The sequence below is a fragment of the Copidosoma floridanum genome, unplaced genomic scaffold, assembly GCF_036245765.1.
Source record: "Copidosoma floridanum isolate Cflo_tuat_1 unplaced genomic scaffold, Cflo_Japanese_pri ptg000030l, whole genome shotgun sequence".
NCBI lineage: Eukaryota > Metazoa > Arthropoda > Insecta > Hymenoptera > Encyrtidae > Copidosoma > Copidosoma floridanum.
This window is the reverse complement of record NW_028321907.1, coordinates 16,973,441-16,993,154: the sequence shown is the minus strand read 5'-3', so window position 1 is coordinate 16,993,154 and position 19,714 is coordinate 16,973,441. Positions and strand designations below refer to the sequence as shown.

General features: G+C 42.5%; 3 protein-coding genes across 3 annotated transcripts; 1 reads left to right on the top strand and 2 right to left on the bottom strand.

Annotated features, from left to right (window-relative positions):
• Positions 1 to 42: 42 nt before the first annotated feature.
• On the top strand, positions 43 to 9,741 carry Tor (serine/threonine-protein kinase Tor). Its single transcript, XM_014361351.2, has 12 exons — positions 43 to 268; positions 552 to 2,169; positions 2,249 to 2,708; positions 2,783 to 3,225; positions 3,295 to 3,693; positions 3,768 to 4,022; positions 4,099 to 6,807; positions 6,882 to 7,206; positions 7,282 to 7,955; positions 8,025 to 8,649; positions 8,727 to 8,907; positions 9,053 to 9,741. The coding sequence occupies exons 2-12, from the start codon at positions 640 to 642 to the stop codon at positions 9,066 to 9,068; spliced, it is 7,617 nt and encodes a 2,538-aa protein (XP_014216837.2). The 5' UTR covers positions 43 to 268; positions 552 to 639; the 3' UTR covers positions 9,069 to 9,741.
• LOC106645476 (uncharacterized) lies at positions 8,942 to 11,390 on the bottom strand. The gene is made up of 2 exons (XM_014361350.2): positions 11,191 to 11,390; positions 8,942 to 10,472 (listed from the first exon to the last, which is right to left on the bottom strand). The coding sequence occupies exons 1-2, from the start codon at positions 11,225 to 11,227 to the stop codon at positions 10,051 to 10,053; spliced, it is 459 nt and encodes a 152-aa protein (XP_014216836.2). The 5' UTR covers positions 11,228 to 11,390; the 3' UTR covers positions 8,942 to 10,050.
• Positions 11,391 to 12,870: 1,480 nt separating this feature from the next.
• On the bottom strand, positions 12,871 to 18,166 carry LOC106645442 (uncharacterized). Its single transcript, XM_089596695.1, is given in 11 exon segments — positions 12,871 to 13,208; positions 13,667 to 13,939; positions 14,023 to 14,091; positions 14,163 to 14,384; positions 14,456 to 15,145; positions 15,224 to 15,424; positions 15,493 to 15,675; positions 15,747 to 16,124; positions 16,200 to 16,820; positions 16,906 to 17,081; positions 18,052 to 18,166. Coding segments are annotated over 11 exon segments (3,075 nt in total). The 5' UTR covers positions 18,098 to 18,166; the 3' UTR covers positions 12,871 to 12,992.
• Between the last annotated feature and the right edge of the window lie 1,548 nt (positions 18,167 to 19,714).

The following is a 19,714-nucleotide window of genomic DNA, read 5'->3' as shown; positions in this document are numbered from 1 at the left end:
CTGCTGCTCTCACCTCACCTCTCACCTCTCACCCACGCTGCACGCGCGTATACGCACTTGGAATATTATTTTGGAGTCAGTTACATATTTTTTTAAAACTCTTTTCCCCTTTGGTGTACATAATCATGTCATTGGGCGGATTATCACGGTTATCTTGTGATCGCAGTTAGCCGTTTGCGTGCGTTTTTTTTTTACTCTGTGAGTTCGAACCAAGCTTTCTGGGATTTCACGAGCAAGAGTCGGCACTTCTGGCCCGCAGCCCCCGCAGGTAAATAATAAGAATTCTTCCTCTTTCTAACCTATTTCGCGAGCATTTATTACGGTTTTTGAGTGATTTCGGGCTCTCTCGCGAGCAAGTCATCGTTCATTCATCGATGTAAAATCACATCTAGGACCACAACGTGCTGTTGGTTCTCAATTGATATTCGCTACAGTTTTGGAATCGATGAGGATGTGGAACGCCGCCGCCAACGTCATTTCTATCGTAGATTTAATCGTCAAAAGTGATCACAACGAGTGTAAAAATGTATAAAAGTTCCGAATGTTTACAGGCATGTTTTGACGTTGGCAAGTGAGCTGCCGGATTCTGGATTTCAAGTGGTCTTGAGTCTAGATTCAGGGAGCTGTCATCCCAGAAAGATGACAAGTACGCTGGTCCAGCAATTTGTACAGAAGCTCAAGTCCAAGCACGAAGATGTCAGGAACAAGGCGGCCCGCGAGCTCTGCTTCTACGTACAGACGGAGCTACGCGAGGCCACACCGGAAGAAATTACCGCCTTCATGGACGAGTTTAACCATTATATATTTGAAATGGTCTCCAGCTCTGACATCAACGAGAAGAAGGGTGGCATCCTGGCCATCGATTGCCTGACCGACGCAGACGTTGGCAGCGTCAACACGAGGACCATCAGGTTTGTCAACTATCTGAGGAACTTGCTACCGTCCAACGATGTAGGCGTAATGGAACTCGCCGCCAAGACGGTGGGAAAGTTGGCTCTGGTGTCCGGAAATTACACAGCGGTGTACGTGGAGTTCGAGGTCAAGAGGGCCTTTGAGTGGCTGAGCGAGGACAGGCACGAGCACAAGAGGCACGCCGCTGTTTTCATGCTCAAGGAGTTAGCCATGTGCATGCCAACGTACTTTTTCCAACAGGTAACTCTGTTCTTCGAGCTGATCTTCAATGCGGTACGAGATCCCAAGCCTGTGATTCGCGAGGCCGCAGTGGAAGCCCTGAGGGCTGCTCTGGTCGTAACGGCTCAGCGGGAGACTGCCAAGCAGATGCACAAGTCCCAATGGTACAAACAGTGCTACGACGAAGTTGTCGCAGGCTTCGAGGATGTGCCCGTGCGAGAGAAGGGCTACAATAAGGACGACAGGATACACGGCTCGCTACTCGTGTTGAACGAGCTTTTGCGCTGCAGCAACTTGAACTGGGAAAAGCTGTACGAGGATCTCATGGAAAGACTGAACTACGCGTCGCAAGCTCAGGACAACGAAATCCAGTCCTTGATGCCAAGGATGAGGAGCAGCATACTGACGTCTAAATTTTCGAGCATCGTAGCTCACAATTCAAACTCGACGGGCCACCACTCGCTATCTCCGGTTCACGAGTCCGCTGCTTGTCGCAACTTGATGCTCGAGAAGCTGCACGAGATCAACGAAGACGTGATCAATCAACGCCACAATCGTAACATGCACATACAAAGTGCCCTGATGACTTTGTTACCGCGCTTGGCCGCCTTTAATCGCGAGCGCTTCGTCGCCGACAATCTACGCGAGTGTCTCAGCTACCTGCTCCTCAGTCTCAGAGGCCGGGAAAAGGATCGAGCCGCTGCCTTTTCCACGATAGGTTTGATAGCCGTAGCCGTCGGCGACGCTATCAAGCCCTACCTGCCCAAGATCATGGACGTGATTAAAAACTCGTTGCCGTCCAAGGAAACGCCGAGTCGGAAGAGGAGCTCTGCCCTCGAGCCTGCCGTATTTGTGTGCATAACACTTCTGAGCCATGCGGTCAAGCAGACGATTACCAATGACGTCAAGGATCTCCTTGAGCCAATGCTCGCGACCGGACTTTCGCCTGTTCTTACAACGACTCTCCGAGAACTCGCTTGCAATGTACCCTCCCTGAAGCCTGACATATCTCAGGGACTGTTGCGAATGCTTTCTCAGGTATGATATTCAATTGTCTTTCGTTTTTTGGTAACCTCACGTGGTGTGGATATCATTGAAAAATTTCCTCGTAACTCAGGTACTGATGTACAAGCCACTACGCCACCCTGGAGCACCGTGGACAGCGACGAGTCCGGTATCGGTACCACCTACCGAAATAGATGTCACTTCGACGGTGTTGGGCTTACGCACCCTCGGCACATTCAACTTTGACGGCAACCCGTTGTTGCAGTTTGTGCGTCGTTGCGCCGATTACTTTCTCACTTGGGAAGAGCCGGATGTTCGATTAGAGGCGGTCAAGACGTGCTCACGTCTTCTGAGATTAGCCTTGAATCAGCCTGGGCCCACAGTCACGAATACAGTGTCGGCCGTTCTAAGTAAGCTGCTCATCGTTGGGATCACGGACACCGACACCAAAGTCCGTTACTGGGTCCTCGCATCGCTCGACGATCCCTTTGACATGCATCTCGCACAAGCTGAAAGCCTATCTTGTCTATTTGTCGCTATGAACGACGAAATTTTCGAAATTCGCGAACTAGGTAAGGAACACATATAATCCACTCTGGTTTCAATTTAAATTACCATTCTTAACAATTGCGAATCTACGAATCAGCCATCAAAACGGTGGGACGGTTGAGCAACATCAATCCAGCCTACGTGTTGCCGGCTTTGCGCAAAACTCTCATTCAGTTTCTGACGGAGCTCGAGAGCTCGGGTATGAGCCGTAACAAGGAGCAGGCAAGTCGCTTGTTGGACCATCTGGTGGTCTCGGCACCGCGCCTCATTCGACCTTACTTCGTATCGGTGCTGAAGCGCCTAGTTCTGAAGCTCAAGGAGCCCGATCCCTGTCCAGGCGTCGTTCTCGCCGTCCTGAGGTGCCTTGGTGACTTGGCCGAGGTCAGCGGAGCTGACATGAACCCCTGGATGCCCGAGTTGTTGTCCATACTACTCGAAATGTTGGTCGATGCGTCGTCTCCCGAAAAACGTGGAGTCGCTCTCTGGGTCCTTGGACAGCTCGTTGGTAGCACCGGTTACGTCGTGAGGCCTTACAAGCAGGTAAAATCATGGTGTGATTTACCAAGTATACAGACCTTATCATGATTTAGTACCCATCTTTTGTTGCAGTACCCGTCGCTTCTCGAAGTTCTTATGAATTTTCTCAAGACTGAGCAGCAGCCGACCGTCAGGCGCGAAACGATACGCGTGCTGGGTCTTCTCGGTGCTCTCGATCCGTACAGCCACAAGATGAATCTCGGACAAATTTCTTCGCCGCAGCTTGAACTACTGAGTTCACGGCCATCGGCTGACGGCAGGCCGGAAGGTTCGGACGACCTTAGTTCGAGCGAAATGCTCGTAAGCATGGCCTCTGGCACCTTGGAGGAGTACTATCCAGCCATTGCCATAGCCACGCTTATAAAAATCATGCGTGAACCAACCCTTTCGCAGCACCACACCATGGTCGTGCAAGCCGTGACCTTCATTTTTAAAAGCCTAGGCATCAAATGCGTGCCCTTCATAAATCAGGTAGAAGAAAAAAGAAAAAAACATTTTCGCATTTCTTCCTCTCTGTACATGCATCACGAGTTTATTTTTTGCAGGTCATGCCAAATTTAATAAATGTACTGAGCCACTCGGACTCCTCCGTACACGACTTCCTTTTCCAACAAATGGGCATTATCATCGAAATCGTCAAGCAACACGCGCGCAACTATCTCGACGATATCTTCAAGCTTGTCCGCAAGTTTTGGACAGCGCACAGTAATTTGCAGGACACGTTTATTTCATTAATTGAAAAAGTTGCTGTAGCTCTGTGTGCTGAGTTCAAGGTCTATCTTCCCAGCCTCATGCCTCAAGTAAGAGAAGCATTACCTCGTCAAGTCAGTACTTGTGTGTAATTCAAATCTTAACGTGTTAAAAATCATATTACAGATCCTACGAGTATTGAGCCACGACGTAAGTAAAGACCGCACAGCGACCGACAGACTACTGAACGCACTGCAAAAGTTTGGCACCAACCTCGACAGCTACCTTCATCTGGTTCTTCCGCCGATAGTTCGTCTCTTCCAGTACGGCCCCGACTGTCCCATCAACGTAAGTCGCCAGGCTCTCGAAACAGTCGAGTACCTGACCGATTTTCTCGACTTTACGGACTTTGTCTCGCGCGTCACTCATCCGCTAGTCCGAACCCTCGACCAGTGCCCCGAACTCCGCGGCCCGGCCTGCGAGGTGCTCTGCGCTCTGCTCTTCCAACTCGGACCCAAGTTTCAAATTTTCCTACCCCTCGTGCAGCGTGTCATGGCGAAGCACAAAATAGTGCACTCGAGGTTCGAGAGCCTCGTCGACAAAGTACAGAGCGAGGCACGATTGGGCTCGCAAGGACGCTTCGAGACCGGCGATTCCGATCACCTGTTGATAAGTAGCGCGAGACACAGGCAAGCGCGCAACAAGGGCCAAAAAGCCGAGTCGCTGGTAGCCTCGACAGTTGACGCCAATACCATTAAAAAGCTCAACTTGTCGATTTTTAATCTACAAAAAGCCTGGCTGGCCACGCGACGAGTATCAAAGGACGACTGGCTCGAGTGGTTGCGCAGCTTGGCGATTGGCTTACTTAAAGAGTCACCCTCGCCGGCGCTGCGATCGTGCTGGGCCCTCGCTCAAACGTACTCGCAGTTACCGCGCGACTTGTTCAATGCGGCTTTCGTCTCCTGCTGGACCGAACTCGACGAAGAACACCGCGTCGAGCTCATAGCGACCCTGCAGCAAGCTCTCATGGTGCCTGACCTGCCGGAAGTGAGCCAAACCATTCTGAACCTCGCCGAGTTCATGGAACACTGCGACAAGGGTCCCTTACCCCTGGACAGTACCGTGTTGGGCGAGAGAGCTATGCACTGTCGTGCCTACGCCAAGGCTCTGCACTACAAGGAAGAAGAGTTCCACAAGAACAAAAACAGCGCCGTGTTCGAGTCGCTGATCAGCATAAACAACAAGTTGCAGCAGAAGGAGGCCGCCGAGGGTCTGCTCGAGTACGTGATGAACCAGCAGCAGGAGAACAACAAGCAAGAGTTGACGGTACAAGTGCGCTGGTACGAAAAGCTCCACAACTGGGACAAGGCGTTGCACCTCTATCGCGAAAGGCTCGAAGCCGATCAGAAAGACGTCGAGTCGACGCTCGGTGAAATGCGTTGCCTCGAAGCTCTGGGCGAGTGGGGTCAGTTGCACGATGTGGCGATGCGCGAGTGGTCGTCCCACAGTCAGGAAACGAAGCAGCGAATGGCTCGAATGGCTGCAGCTGCGGCCTGGGGCTTGAACCAGTGGCAAAGCATGGAGAATCACGTAGCCCTCATACCCAAAGACTCGCAGGATGGCGCGTTCTATCGAGCAGTACTGGCCATTCACAACGAGAATTACGGCCTGGCGCACAAGTTGATCGACAGCGCTCGAGATATACTGGATACCGAATTGACGGCCATGGCTGGGGAAAGTTACCAAAGAGCGTACAACGCGATGGTCGAGGTTCAGAAGCTCGCCGAACTCGAGGAAGTGATACAGTACAAGCTGGTGCCCGAGCGCCGGGCTACCATCAAGTCCATGTGGTGGGAGCGTCTCCAGGGTGGCCAGCACATAGTCGAGGACTGGCAAAAAATCATCCAGGTGCACACTCTAGTCATACCGCCCCAGGACGACATGTACACCTGGCTAAAGTACGCGAGTCTGTGCCGCAAAAGCGGCAACCTCGCGCTCTGCCACAAGACGCTGGTTATGCTCCTTGGCACGGATCCCTCCCAAGCGCCCGACCAACCGTTGCCTATGGAGCATCCTCAGGTGACATTTGCCTATTGCAAGCACATGTGGGTCGCGGGTAAGCGGGAAAAGGCTTACGCCCAGCTGCAACGATTCGTCCATGGATTCATGACCCTCTACCAACAACAGCAGCAGCAACTGCAGATGCAAATTCTTCGTCAGGAGAAACTGCAGAGGCAGCAGTTGCAGCTACAACAGCAGCAGCAGCAACAACAACAGGGTCAGCAGCAAGTGCAGCAACAGCAGCCCGACCAGTCTCAAATTCAAATTCCACCTCAGGGCCAACAACAGCAGATGCTGCAGCAGCCGTTACAGGCACTTCCGCCCCCCATCGAGTTGGATTCGGAAGAATCGATAGACGAAAGACAGCTCGAGGCTTGTCGTCGAATATTGGCCCGGGGCTATCACAAACTGGGCGAGTGGGTGGAGTCGTTGCAGGGCATCAAGGAGAACTCGATCCCGACCATACTTTCGTACTACACGGCGGCAAAGAAACACGATCCCAATTGGTACAAAGCGTGGCACGCGTTTGCATACACGAATTTCGAGGCGGTGCTCTTTTACAAGCATCAACAGGGCGGAGACAACAGCGTCGACACGTCGCTCAATAACGCAGCAGTGCCAAATACCGGAGCCAGGAATAATTTATCTTACATATCGAGATTCACTGTGCCCGCCCTGGAAGGTTTCATCAGCTCGATCAATTTGTCTCACGGCAATTCTCTGCAAGACACGTTGAGGCTGCTAACGCTGTGGTTCGAGTACGGTCAGTGGCCTGAGGTTTACGACGCCATCATCGAGGGAATCCGGCTGATCGAGATCAATACCTGGTTGCAGGTCAGTAAAGTTACCAATATCTTTGGGGTGCAGCGAAATCCTTCTCATTGTCAAAATAAAAACATTTGTCGTAGGTGATACCTCAACTGATTGCGCGAATCGATACTCCACGAGCTCTGGTGGGACGCTGTATTCACAATCTTCTAGTCGACATTGGAAAAACCCACCCCCAGGCCTTGGTGTATCCTCTGACGGTAGCTTCGAAAAGTGCGAGCCACGCTCGCAAGACCGCTGCCAACAAGATCTTGAACAGCATGAGCGAGCACAGTCCAACGCTCGTTCAACAGGCGAAAATGGTCAGCGACGAACTCATACGTGTAGCTATTCTCTGGCACGAACTTTGGCACGAAGGCCTCGAAGAGGCTAGTCGCCTGTACTTTGGCGAGCGCAACGTCAAAGGTATTTTTTTCGCTCACTCAGTTTTTGTTCAATGTCAAAAGGACAGCTGTTAAACGAGAATCGATTTTATTACAGGAATGTTTGATACTCTGGAACCGCTGCACGCAATGCTCGATCGAGGTCCTCAGACGCTCAAAGAGACATCGTTCTACCAAGCTTACGGCAATGATTTGAGAGAGGCGCAAAAGCTCTGCCATAATTACCGGGCGTCCGGCAACGTGCGCGATCTCAATCAAGCCTGGGATATTTATTACCACGTCTTTAGGCGAATATCTCGTCAGTTGCCCCAGTTGACGAGTCTCGAGCTGCAGTATGTTAGCCCTCTGCTGCAGTACTGCCGAGACCTTGAACTAGCGGTTCCAGGAAGCTATCAGCCCGGCCAACCCATCATCAGGATAGCGAATATACATTGCTCTTTGCAAGTTATAACGAGTAAACAGCGACCCAGGAAGCTGTGCATTAAGGGAAGTAACGGAAAGGACTACATGTTCTTGTTGAAGGGTCACGAGGATCTTCGTCAAGACGAGCGTGTCATGCAACTCTTTGGTCTCGTGAACACTTTGCTGCTTCATGATCCCGATACTTTCAGGAGAAACCTGACGATTCAGAGATACGCGGTTATACCGCTGTCTACTAACAGTGGCCTTATAGGATGGGTGCCTCATTGCGACACTTTGCACACTTTGATACGCGATTATCGTGATAAGAGAAAGATATTGCTGAACATTGAGCACAAAATAATGTTGAGAGTAAGTTGAAAAGATAAAAACTCTAAAAATACGGAAGACAAATTAATTTGTATTTTTTTATTTTCGTAGATGGCACCGGACTACGATCATCTGATGCTTATGCAAAAAGTCGAGGTTTTTGAGCACGCGCTCGAGCACACGCAAGGCGACGACTTGGCACGACTATTGTGGCTCAAGTCTCCTTCGAGCGAGGTGTGGTTTGACCGGCGCACGAACTACACCCGATCGCTCGCTGTCATGTCGATGGTCGGATACATTTTGGGACTGGGCGACCGGCATCCTTCGAATTTGATGTTGGATCGGCTCAGTGGCAAAATTTTGCACATAGATTTCGGTGACTGCTTCGAGGTTGCTATGACGCGAGAAAAGTTCCCGGAAAAGATACCCTTCCGGTTGACCCGAATGTTAATAAACGCGATGGAAGTTACGGGTATCGAGGGTACCTACCGTCGCACTTGTGAGTCCGTGATGTCGGTACTGCATCGCAACAAGGACAGTTTGATGGCTGTGCTCGAGGCCTTTGTTTACGATCCGCTGCTCAATTGGAGGTTGATGGACAATGCGATAACAAAGAGTAAGAGAAGTGACACCCAAGGCATGAGCGTGAGCAGCAGTCAAGAACAAGGCGATACACTTGATTCTCTCAACACCACTTTTCCCAAGAAGGGTGTTCCCGTTAACTTTGAGAATGGAGGTAAAAACTTTCACTTGTGTTTCTGTTTTATTGTACTTTTTTTTTCAATATTTTAAAATTAAATTGCTTCACTTTAGGGGATTCCAATCAACCCGAAGCACTAAACAAAAGAGCGCTGCAAATTATTAATCGGGTTCGAGACAAGTTGACGGGTCGTGATTTTTCGCACGAAGAAACATTGAGTGTTCAGCGACAGGTGGATTTGTTGATTCAGCAGGCGACAAACAACGAAAACCTTTGCCAGTGTTACGTGGGATGGTTAGTTGAGACACAATTATTATTATTACTCGTGTATAAAATTTACTTTTATTAGCGTATTGTATAAATGACAGTAATTTTGTACTTAATTTCTATGTACATTTCATTGATAACGTAATTTTTTACAAATTTTTTTTTTTTACAGGTGTCCGTTTTGGTAATTATCTCATGTCATGTTTCTCCCAGGACTTTGATTTAAAAAATGGGAGAAAGAGAGAGATAGAGATGAATTAACTGTTAAGCATTTTTGGCGCTTACTCTACTGAGCTTACAAATCGTCGAGCTGCGCTCTTGTAAAAATATACGTTTTATTACACGACAGTTCCTCTTATTCTACATCCAACTTGTAAATAATAATAATAATGGTAATCAAATAAGCGTGAGGAAGAGTGAATGACTCGTGCATATGTACGTGTGCATACGTGATCGCGATTTAATACAAAATATTTTGAAATATTGATTGTTGAAATGCAACGCACGTACGCAAATGTTAATAAAATGTCTCGCGTACTGACATGAGGCCATTCAACTTACGTTTTCGAACCAATGTACAAATTATATCATAATGTTTATAAGTAAATTATAATCAAAATATTACACGTGCATTCCTACTTATTGAGAAAGTGTATTTTTTTAATACCAAATTTTCATTCCTTCTATTGTCTACATACCGCCACGATTTTTTTAGCCTCTTTTAAATTGTTTGTTTGGAAAATTCTTATTGGGCATGATAAAACAAATTTGACTTATTTACCTGTAAAAGAAAGACGGAGCATGTAACGCTAGATACAAATTACAAATGTATAAAAAACGTTTTATATTGTGACCTACGAATTATGTGCTGATTAAAATTTTGCGTAAAATATTTTGGCTTGCCTCATTATGTTGGAAAAAAATATTTCCAAATCGCATTAAAATACCCAAATAACAAAAAAAAAAAAAAAAAAAGTATCGAATTCCTGCTTCATTTCAATCCTACGAATTAGTACGTATTAAAAGGTCGAGGGCTTCTAAGTTTCCCGGCTCTATTGCCGCAAAAGTTGCAACCAAACTCCGAAAGTAGTAACGACACACTGACGTTACTTTTGCAAAAGTTCATCAAACTGTAAAGAGGCATGTCTAAGTAATAATACACATGTATCATTACACCTTTGAATTGAGTGTCAAAACGTGGTTGTTGCAAGTGAAGGCGTGTGGCAGCAGATCGCGGGTCGTGGTCGAGAGAACGTCGCACAGATCGGGACTAGCCACGTAAACCTTAAAGTCACCGAACTCGGCGAGCATCTGCCGGCAAACGCCGCAGGGTGTAGTGAGCCTGCCCTCGACGCGCTCCGCCACGACGCCGATCGAGTCGAAGCTCTGTTTGCCCTCGGATATGGCCTTGCCCAGGGCACACCGCTCGGCGCATATCGAGGCCGGGAACGAGGCGTTTTCCACGTTGCAGCCAGTGTAGATTTTACCATCGGTGCAGCGCAGCGCCGAACCCACCCTGAAGTGACTGTACGGCGCGTACGCAAAGTCTCGGGCTTTCTTACCCAGTTGGAGCAACTGCTGCGCGCTCTCGTCTGGAAATTTATATTGTTTATACTTCTTTGTTTCAATCCTCTTACGTCATGTGCGCGTGGGATCATTTTACATACATTATATACACACATTTACATGACACTTGGAATAAGAGGACAATTTTTGAGAAAAATTTATCACTTGTACAATTTAATTGGATTTTTTTTTTTATCGAATCATAAATAAAAATGACATTTTCCGCATTTCTGTAATCTCACGATATCACTTGAAAATTAAAAATCCACGATTCAACGCGATAACAAAAGAGGAAACAAAATTGTTGATTCAGACTTACGATATATAACATCGTCAGCATTTTGTAAAATACACATAATTTCCTTCACAAAAATATTCTCGGGTCGTTCAAATATATGTCCAAGACTATAATTTTTTAATAATACAAAATATAATTGACAAAACATGTAATTATAGACAATCAACAAATACAAGCGTTAATTATTCTTCGGAAATATATATGTACAAATAGCTTCGACAACTGTGATTTGAAAAACTGCCAGGGGCACACTAAAGAGAAATCTCCCTTGAGGGAAAAAAATGAACAAACTCAACGTGCTTGCAAGCTGCGTTGCCAAAGCAATGTATACTCTACCTGTCTAGGGAAAAACCCGAAAACTAAGTGCGCATACTTTCTAATCGATCAAACATCAAGCGAACGAGGGGGACAAATAACGTGCTGTGTACACTAGGGTGTATATTTACCGAGTTTGTCGAATTTCTTGACAGGATTGCAGCTCATCGTACTTTGCAACACTATCGTGCGCTGTAAAATTATTCACGTCTCGAATGTTTCAAATATGTATTTATATAATCGAAATTAAAGTAACAAATGACAGCTAACGAGCGCTCACGTGAAAGATATGTGTAACGAAACCAAAAGCCACGGCATTACTATCCCTTCCTCTTTTGACATTCTCTTTGGACGGAGCTAAGGAGCTTAGCTTGCAGGCGTGCGCGCTCAGAAAGAGAAAAAAAAAGGTGCCGCTTACTAACCAAACCTGCTGTGGCGGCAATCTTGGCAAGCGCGTAATTTTTTTTTCCCTTTGGCCATGCTCTCGTTACGTTTATATACTTTCAAGTTTATTTTTCTCGTTATCGTGACCTCTCCAACAATGTTTTTCAAAGCTCTTTTTCTAATAATACAAGATTTCCTGCTCGAGTTATGAAACTTTGGGATAAACATGACGTATCATTTGAATATAAAAATGAGCTTGCAAAAGTTCCAAGCTTATACCTAATATAAACATCGTTGATAAGATAGTCGTGAATTTTCATTCACATCCAATTGCATGTAGATTCTTTTTCTGCTTATCAGAATCGCGCAAGGCGGAAACACATTTAAAATTCAAAATTACAGTCTCAAAGCAGAGAAGAAAAAAAATGTCAATAAAATTGCAAGTTTTCTAACAACGTATTTCACGGAAGGCTCTTTAATTTGTTAAAATGATCATGATAAAAAGTATCAAAATCCAATTTAATGACTAAAACTGCATTTTTTAGCAATTCTTAACTAGTATCTCGCAGTATGCAAAGAAAAGAAAAAATTTGGGAACTATATAGTTTGGATAGTTACCAAGCACCTTTACGAAAATACGTCAGCTAACTCGCTTCTTTTTCTTCGTTAAGTGTGTAGCAATTTTTTTGCTTTTACTTACCAATGGTTTGTAAAGTAAAACATGTTTGAATTAATAGTTATTTACGTAACAAGTGCGGAAAAGACGATTTCCCGCACGAGTAGTGATTGACTCACACGAGTGGCCGGAGTTGACGGGAACGAGTACCAGTTGAGCACACGAGTGCGTAGCAAAAACCTTTGCCGCACACTTTTTACACACACTGTGCGGAAAAACCTTTGCCGCACACTATGTGGGAAAATCGATTTTCCACACTAATACCAGTGCGGAAAACACCTATTTTCCGCACACTATTGCGAAAAAAATATTATGGTAATAATAATGCGCGCCATTAAGCCTTTCATGCAATTGCGTAGCAAATCTCTGCATGAATCGTTGATTCAACTCAATACATTTTTCTTTCTGTGGCTCTAAGACATCGAATTTTGCATTGATCAATCGTACATTTTATTTTATTATACACATAAAATTAATTCAAGCTAATACATGTAAATATTTATAAAATCAAATACAATCGTCATACTCCAACTACGATTTTTTGTAAATATTTAAACGTGATGATAAATGATGATGAGATTTTGTAAAAATTAACGATTTAAAACAGATTTTTGTGAGGAAATTTAGAAATATTGAACACTAAAATTTCTCAAGATAAAGTCTAAGAAGAAAACGGTCTTTTCGTAACAATAAATAATAATATATGTTATATATGTGTACCAAAACTAAAAGCTTACTAACAGCTACATCAACTCTTAAATGTACAGTCACAAACAAAACGAACGGATTTTCCATGTCATTTTGGAATAAATTTTTCAGGCACACCAGTACTGCAAAAAGAGTCGCAAGACAAAAATAAAAACTCGTCTGAGTTCATTCGTTCCTATCACGTAGCGGAGTGAGTGGCTTATGAGGCGACGATACGGGTGTCGTGTTAGCGCTTTTTGGAAACAACGACTTATTGTGCGGCGACGAAATAACCGCGTGGAGGTTCTCCTTCCCCACTCCAAATTGCCGGCGCTCGTCAACTTTCAGCTTTTCATTGGCCTGGCGCAGTTCATCGATCAGATTGTTTTTCGTATCAAGTTCCTAAAACACACACGTTGCATGAATACTGGACGATCGCTCTCTAATCGATCGATGGCGCTGATAAAGCTCCCAAGTTTATGTAGGCAGTGCGAGGGTGATTATACAAAATGTAAAAAAAAAAAAAAAAAAAAAAGAAAGAAAGAAAGACCAAAAATACACTATAATTGTCATGGTAAAAAAATATTCACACTCTTTATTGTTGTTCGGCACTTTGATGGTCTTTAAACGCATTCCAAAGATGTGTAATAAAATATATTTAAAGCTTAAATTACAATAATTAACACAATTATAAATTAGTATATCAAAACATCAACATGCAATACACCACTAACTAAATGAAGGAAAAAGTTGTTTGTTATCATCTGTTAAAAAATGCAATACGAGAGGGGTGTTATCAAATACAGGGACCACATCCAGAAAAATACAATCACGCAAGTGATTACGAAGATCGCACGAACCTGCCGCAATCGTAGAAGGTCCATCTGTTGAACACTTATTTTTTCCTTTAACTGAGATACGTGTTTTGTCCTCTGCTTGTGATTATTGTGAACAACCACTTCGCTACATTTTCCTGCAAGTTTGCATTCGTCCGGAGTAACAGTTTTTTCACACTGTTTCATTTGTTGCTCTAGTTTTTCGCGCTGAGTCTTTTCATTTTCTAAATTTGACTTTAGAATACCAACTTGATCTTTGTACTTTAATTCCAGTTCTTCAAAATCATATTTTTTTTCCTATATAAAATTAAAAGGTTTAATATAAAATTGTTAAAAAAATTATTTGTATTGTTTTTGTATAGAACCGATAATCGTAATACCTCAAGTTTGTTCCTTCTTGTTTCTTGCTCTTTTAAATTGGTTTTCAATTTAAATATTTGTTCCCTAAGCTAAAATCAAATGATCCGTGATCAATTTGAAATATTAATAATTTAATTTATATTAACTCACAATAACTTACCTCTTTAATTTCAGTCTTATACTGTTGAATTCGTTTTTCAAAAGAAGATATGTTTTCATCGATGATTCGATTTTTATCATCTAACTGCTGCTGTAATTTTGTAATTTGCAATTGCGATTTAGATAATTCAATAGATCGCTCATCATGGATTTCTTCCATTTTTAGCAACATATCTGTCGCTTCACCTAATCTGTTTGACATTTGGTGGAGACTAGCTTTTAGCTGAAAAACAAAAAGCAATGAGTAAGAACTTTTATAGTGGTTTTTATTTGACAAACACAATTATTAAATACCTCTTCAATATGTTCAGTCTGAGTCTTACATTCTTGCTGAGATTTCTTCAGTTTATTAATCGTGATACTTTTCAAACTTTCGATCTCGTCGTTAAACGTCGTTTTCGCATTATTAATATCATCAACGCATCTCATTTCTATTTGATTTATCAGTTTTACTTTTTGGTCAATATCACCAGTAAGAGAATCCAACTGGTCTTGGACCATTTTAGAGTTGTGTGTAATATTACCCAATAACTCTTGGCAACCAGTGAGAGAGCTTTCTTTTAATTGCAGTTCTCGCTGTAATCTCTCCACTTCAGCTTCACTTTGTGCAAGCCTGCAAGACAAAGCTGCAACGGATGCTTGATTTTCTGCCATGACGAGTTCGAGTCTACGTTTACGAGCTACCAATTCTGATGACTCATTGCGAATCTGTTCCTTCAAGTTGCGAAGTTCGTCTTTTTTTTCCATGAATTCCGCTTCAACTCGATCTAACTCGTCCTGTAAACTTTGACTGAAGCTCTCTTGAGTCTCTACAGTGCATTTCATCTCCTCTAGCGCTGCATTTAATTCAATTATTTCTAAATTTCTCCGAGCTAAGTCTATGTTTAAAGCTTCTTTTTCTTTCTCCAATTGACCCAGACGTTCATTGTACTTTTCGGTTGCGAGACGTAACTCTTCTTTGGATGCCTTTTTAACTAGTCCAATCTAAATGAAGTAATGCAGTTATTGTTTTGTTTATCTAGAATGTTATATGTAAAAGTGAACATTAAAAAATAGAAATACCTTAGCATTAGTTTCAGTAATAACCCTCTTTATTCTCTCTTCACTTTCAGCTCTGCATGCACTCAGAGTTTCTCGCGTTATAGCTTCCGCATTTTCGACCATTTTATTTGCGCAATCTTGCATTCGTTTTTTCTCGACTTCTATTCGCTTTTCCACAGCTTGTCTTACTTCAAGAAGTTCTCTATTTCGTGCTTTCGTTATCTACAATAAAATAGCATAATGAGACGTGGCAACAATATTGATAAAAAAATGTAGCTGAATTTATTTACATTATCGAGCTCCTTTAAATAATCGCTTCTTGTCTCTTGAAGTAAATCACTTAATTTTGAATTTTCCTCTAAATTAATATTTTTTGTCAGTTCTATCTCTGCTTTGTGAACTTTAGCCATTTCTGCACACCTTTTGTTGGCTGCTTCTAATTCTCCTTTGACTTCTTTCAGGCTTTCATTAATCTTAAAATATAATAAAATCATTATAAACATTTTCACGAAAAAATTTACTACTGATAAGAAATTTTACTCACATCTTTGTATGATTTTTTAATATTTTTCAGTTCTTCGGTTAAAAATAAATTCGTTTCGTTGCTTTCAGCCAACTTTTGCTCAAGGTTTTCGCGCTCTTCGTTGAAATTATCCCTTAATAACTCGATTTCACGTTCGAAACTTACTTTTAAGTCTGTTGCCAGTCGTTTGACTTTATTTAAAAATTCAATAACGTCAGGAGAAAACGACTCATCCTCAATGGTCCATTTTCTACCAGAATTATCAAAATCGAAATTGTCAACTAGGAAATTAGTCATTTTATCGATTATGCTTCTGCTTAAATTTTGCGAGTCACTCATTTTTTTCATACTTTCCAAGTTAGCTTCAAGCTCTGCAACTTGTTCTTCTGATTTTTTTAACTGAAAAAATCACAGGTGAAATTTTTTATTAAGTATACAAACGATCAACATTTAATATGTTTCAACTCTAATTACCTCAATTTTTACATGATCTAATTTACATTCAGTTTCTGTTTGCAGTTTCAACAGATCCGACACCTGCAGATCTTTAAGGTTCAGTGCTTTGTTAAATTCTTCCGTCATTTTATCGATTTCTTTGGTAGCAGCTTCAAGCTTTACCATTTTGTCGACAAGATCAACTTGTTCTTTAAGCTCGTCTTCCAAATTAGCGATTTCTACTTTGATAGTTTCATCATTTTCGTTGCCAATTTCCACTTCATGATCAAATAAAATACAAGGTAGCTGGAACTAAAGAAAAAAAAAAATTCATCATTAGCAACAAAAGGCCAGTTATTAAAAAATACTTTTGTATTTATTATTCACCATTGACTCGATATCTTTCTCATGTTGCTTCTCCTTCTCCGAGAACTTGGCTTGCAAAGAATCATACTTTTCACTGAGCTCCCTAACTTCGACTTTCATTTCTTCAATTAGTCTCTCGTACTCGCGAATGGTTTTGTCCTTATTTTCACACTCTACCTTTAAATCGGCCAATTCCTGTTGTGGCTCGTACGCAGCTTGCTTGTCCTTTGTCTTAGCCCCTGAGCCGCTACCTCCACCCGGTTTCGTTATTATTTTCTTCTTCGGTATTTGAGGCTACAGTGGATGGAAAAAAAAAAATCAAGTAAATTGAAAATTTCAAGCGCAGATAAAGTTTCAATCGACTAAACAACAGAATTACCGTTCTGAATTTTTTAACCGAGTTATTGCCGGTGCTCCGACTGGATACCGAAGCACTGCACTCGGCGCTACTCGTGCTCTTTCCATCGTAAAATCTGCCGGTTTTCTTCTCTATTACCGGTCCCTTTACTTTCACGTCAAACTTTGGATCGTAAGCTCCGGGTGGTGGTGCTTTACCTGGTAAGATATTTTTACAATTTCACAATGTTCAAGTGGTCTTTGATTTTATATTGAGTTTTGAAATTGTACATATTTATATAGTAGTTAATCAACATATTTTCGTCCGTAATATATCATACATATAACATATCGATCGACCAAAAGGGGTTTCACAAAATGGGGGTGCGAGAGAGAAGAAGAACATACATCCACGGCCCTGGCAAGCGAATAAAGTAGTTACAACGACCTGCCGGCTGCATCTTAAATGTGTTTTTTCTTTTATTTTATTTTTTTTTTTTCAACGAGCTATACACGTACCCTGTATATATAGGAGGAAAAAGAAGAGAGAGGGTCGAGTACTAGTCGACACTTTAGCGTGAACGAGAGGGGGACAGCTGGGGCTGGGCCCAAACTACTGCCAGGTGTACGTAATTTTTCTCACATGCAAGCAACCCCCTGGGCCGGGTTCCCCCTTCAGTCTATCCATCTTTTTTTTCTTCGCACAAAGAGAGGTATATACGTATATATGTACATGGGCTGTAAGTATACGGGTACCAAATACTTTAACTGCTAAACTCATATAGGGTAGGTAGGGTGTGCACTGTGCAGTGTGTGCACACGTAACGATGTAACTCACATATACGCAAACGTGCATGTACCTATATGGGGGGATGTTTCGCACGTTTCCTTTATTCGGCCTGTGGGTCGCGACACCCCTTGAAATTATTACATATGTGTGTGTGTAAAAATTGCCAGCACACAGAAATATACCCCCGTAGCATGCAGATTTCTTCTTTCTCGAATTTAAAAAGGCACCGTCGTCGTGAGACCTGTTTACGCGCGCCGCGTTTACACATATACTTATTTCGCGTGTGTTTTCTGCTATCTTTCGTATGATTTTTTGTGTTTAAATTCTTGTTATTTGATTGTTACTATATGGCATTTCCTATCGCGCTATTTAAAAGTTTCTAATGATATGAGTACTCACTTGGAAGCTCGTTGAATCGCTGAATCCTTGCCTTGGAAAAAGACATTTTCCGCCAGATGACAGTATGTTTTTAACTTTAGGACAATCCTCGTGATAGGATGTTTAAATAACGGACGCTTACTTCTGGTGCAACTTTGTAATATTTATACAATGTATCGCTTGAGAAACTTCTAAGCTTACTTGCTTCAGTATTTTTATTTCAAGCAATTCAACTGCTGCTGGATTCAAATTTTTTGAAAAAATAACCTTTAATATTATAATTGTTTCACGTTCGTTCTTATATTCTTTGAAAAACAAAACATGAGAGAATATCAATCAACAAACGCGCGCCCAAATTCGAGGTGTATAAATCAAAGTAAATATGTAAAAATTCCCCTGATCAACTAATCAACAAGCGATAACAACAAATCTGCCATTAATTAAGCAGTATCTCGACGATGACGGCGACAACGACAACGACAACGACAACGACGACATGTTCAAGCTAAAAAACGTTGAGCGCAACTAACTTATTGTTGTCTGCTGCTGTGTACAGTACACACTAGTATAAGGTACAGTCACTCTTCCCGACTTCCGATTCCGACTTCTCCGACTATGATGTGCATTCGTGCACCTTTTCGTTTCCCCTCTCTCCGCAGCCTCTCCTACCCCTCAAAGGACTTTTTGGATTTTAACCGTTGCGCAAGTTGGCACGTTGGTAGAAGAAAACACGGTAGGGGCCCAATAATCGCTGGCATTGGCCCAACTAATTACCCCCGTCCGTTGCCCCCCTATATATTACATATAGGTATATTATGTGTTCTTGTCGTCAGGTCCTGAAACTCCTGGAGCCGTACCATATAACTTTTTTTAGCTTCGCGGGCCTATGTTATAACATAGGCCGATGTACATGAAAATAGTTATATGGTACGGCCCCTGAAAGTCCTGCGGTTCAAGCCTTCAAGCTACAAATACAAACAAAATATACGTATATATATATACAGAACCAGTTCTGATTTCTAATTCTGATCAGTGTGCCGAGACACCGCTGGTAGTATAGTCCGGTTTCCGGTAGCTGAAGCAATCAATAAGGAACAAATCGGAGATAGCGTCCAAACTTTGCAGATCGCTTTGTATTATGGTCTGTAAACATGGAAAAATAGTTTTGTCCAACCAAACCACGGGCTTCAATTGTTATTAAACAATTCGTAAAAATTTACCATTTTTTTTCTTAGTTTTTCTCATATAACTTTTTTTGTGGCTGTCGGATTGCAAAAATAGCTAAAATATTTTGTTCGTTATTTAATTATCTACCAATCTGTGTAAATTAGATCATTGGAAGACTTTTTTTCGCGAAGTTATATTGCAAAAAAGTGCAAAAATCGTCGTTATAAATTGTCATTTTGAAACATCCATAACTTTTATAATGTTTGATGAAAATGCTTCAAAATTTGGTATTCGATAGCTCTTATAGAGATCTTAAGCCATGCTCAAGGCTTTTCTTGTATTATGAAAAATAACGTAAATAAACTATAATTAATTAAAAAATTCATTTGATTGTCCTGATCGTTAAAATTGAGCTAGACTGAAACTTTAAAATGGATTTTATTCAGAATACAAAGGACTTCAATATTGTAAAGAAAAAAACTTTTTTTTTCAATTTTTACCCCGATTTTTTACAAAA

Excerpts from the sequence above, each read along its gene's own strand:
- Tor (XM_014361351.2), top strand. The coding sequence starts at position 640 with ATGACAAGTACGCTGGTCCAGCAATTTGTACAGAAGCTCAAGTCCAAG. Across the intron at positions 6,808-6,881 it reads AGATCAATACCTGGTTGCAG|GTGATACCTCAACTGATTGC; the intron begins GTCAGTAAAGTT and ends CATTTGTCGTAG. Across the intron at positions 7,956-8,024 it reads AGCACAAAATAATGTTGAGA|ATGGCACCGGACTACGATCA; the intron begins GTAAGTTGAAAA and ends TTATTTTCGTAG.
- LOC106645476 (XM_014361350.2), bottom strand. The coding sequence starts at position 11,227 with ATGAGCTGCAATCCTGTCAAGAAATTCGACAAACTCG. Across the intron at positions 10,473-11,190 it reads CAAGAAATTCGACAAACTCG|ACGAGAGCGCGCAGCAGTTG; the intron begins GTAAATATACAC and ends ATAAATTTCCAG.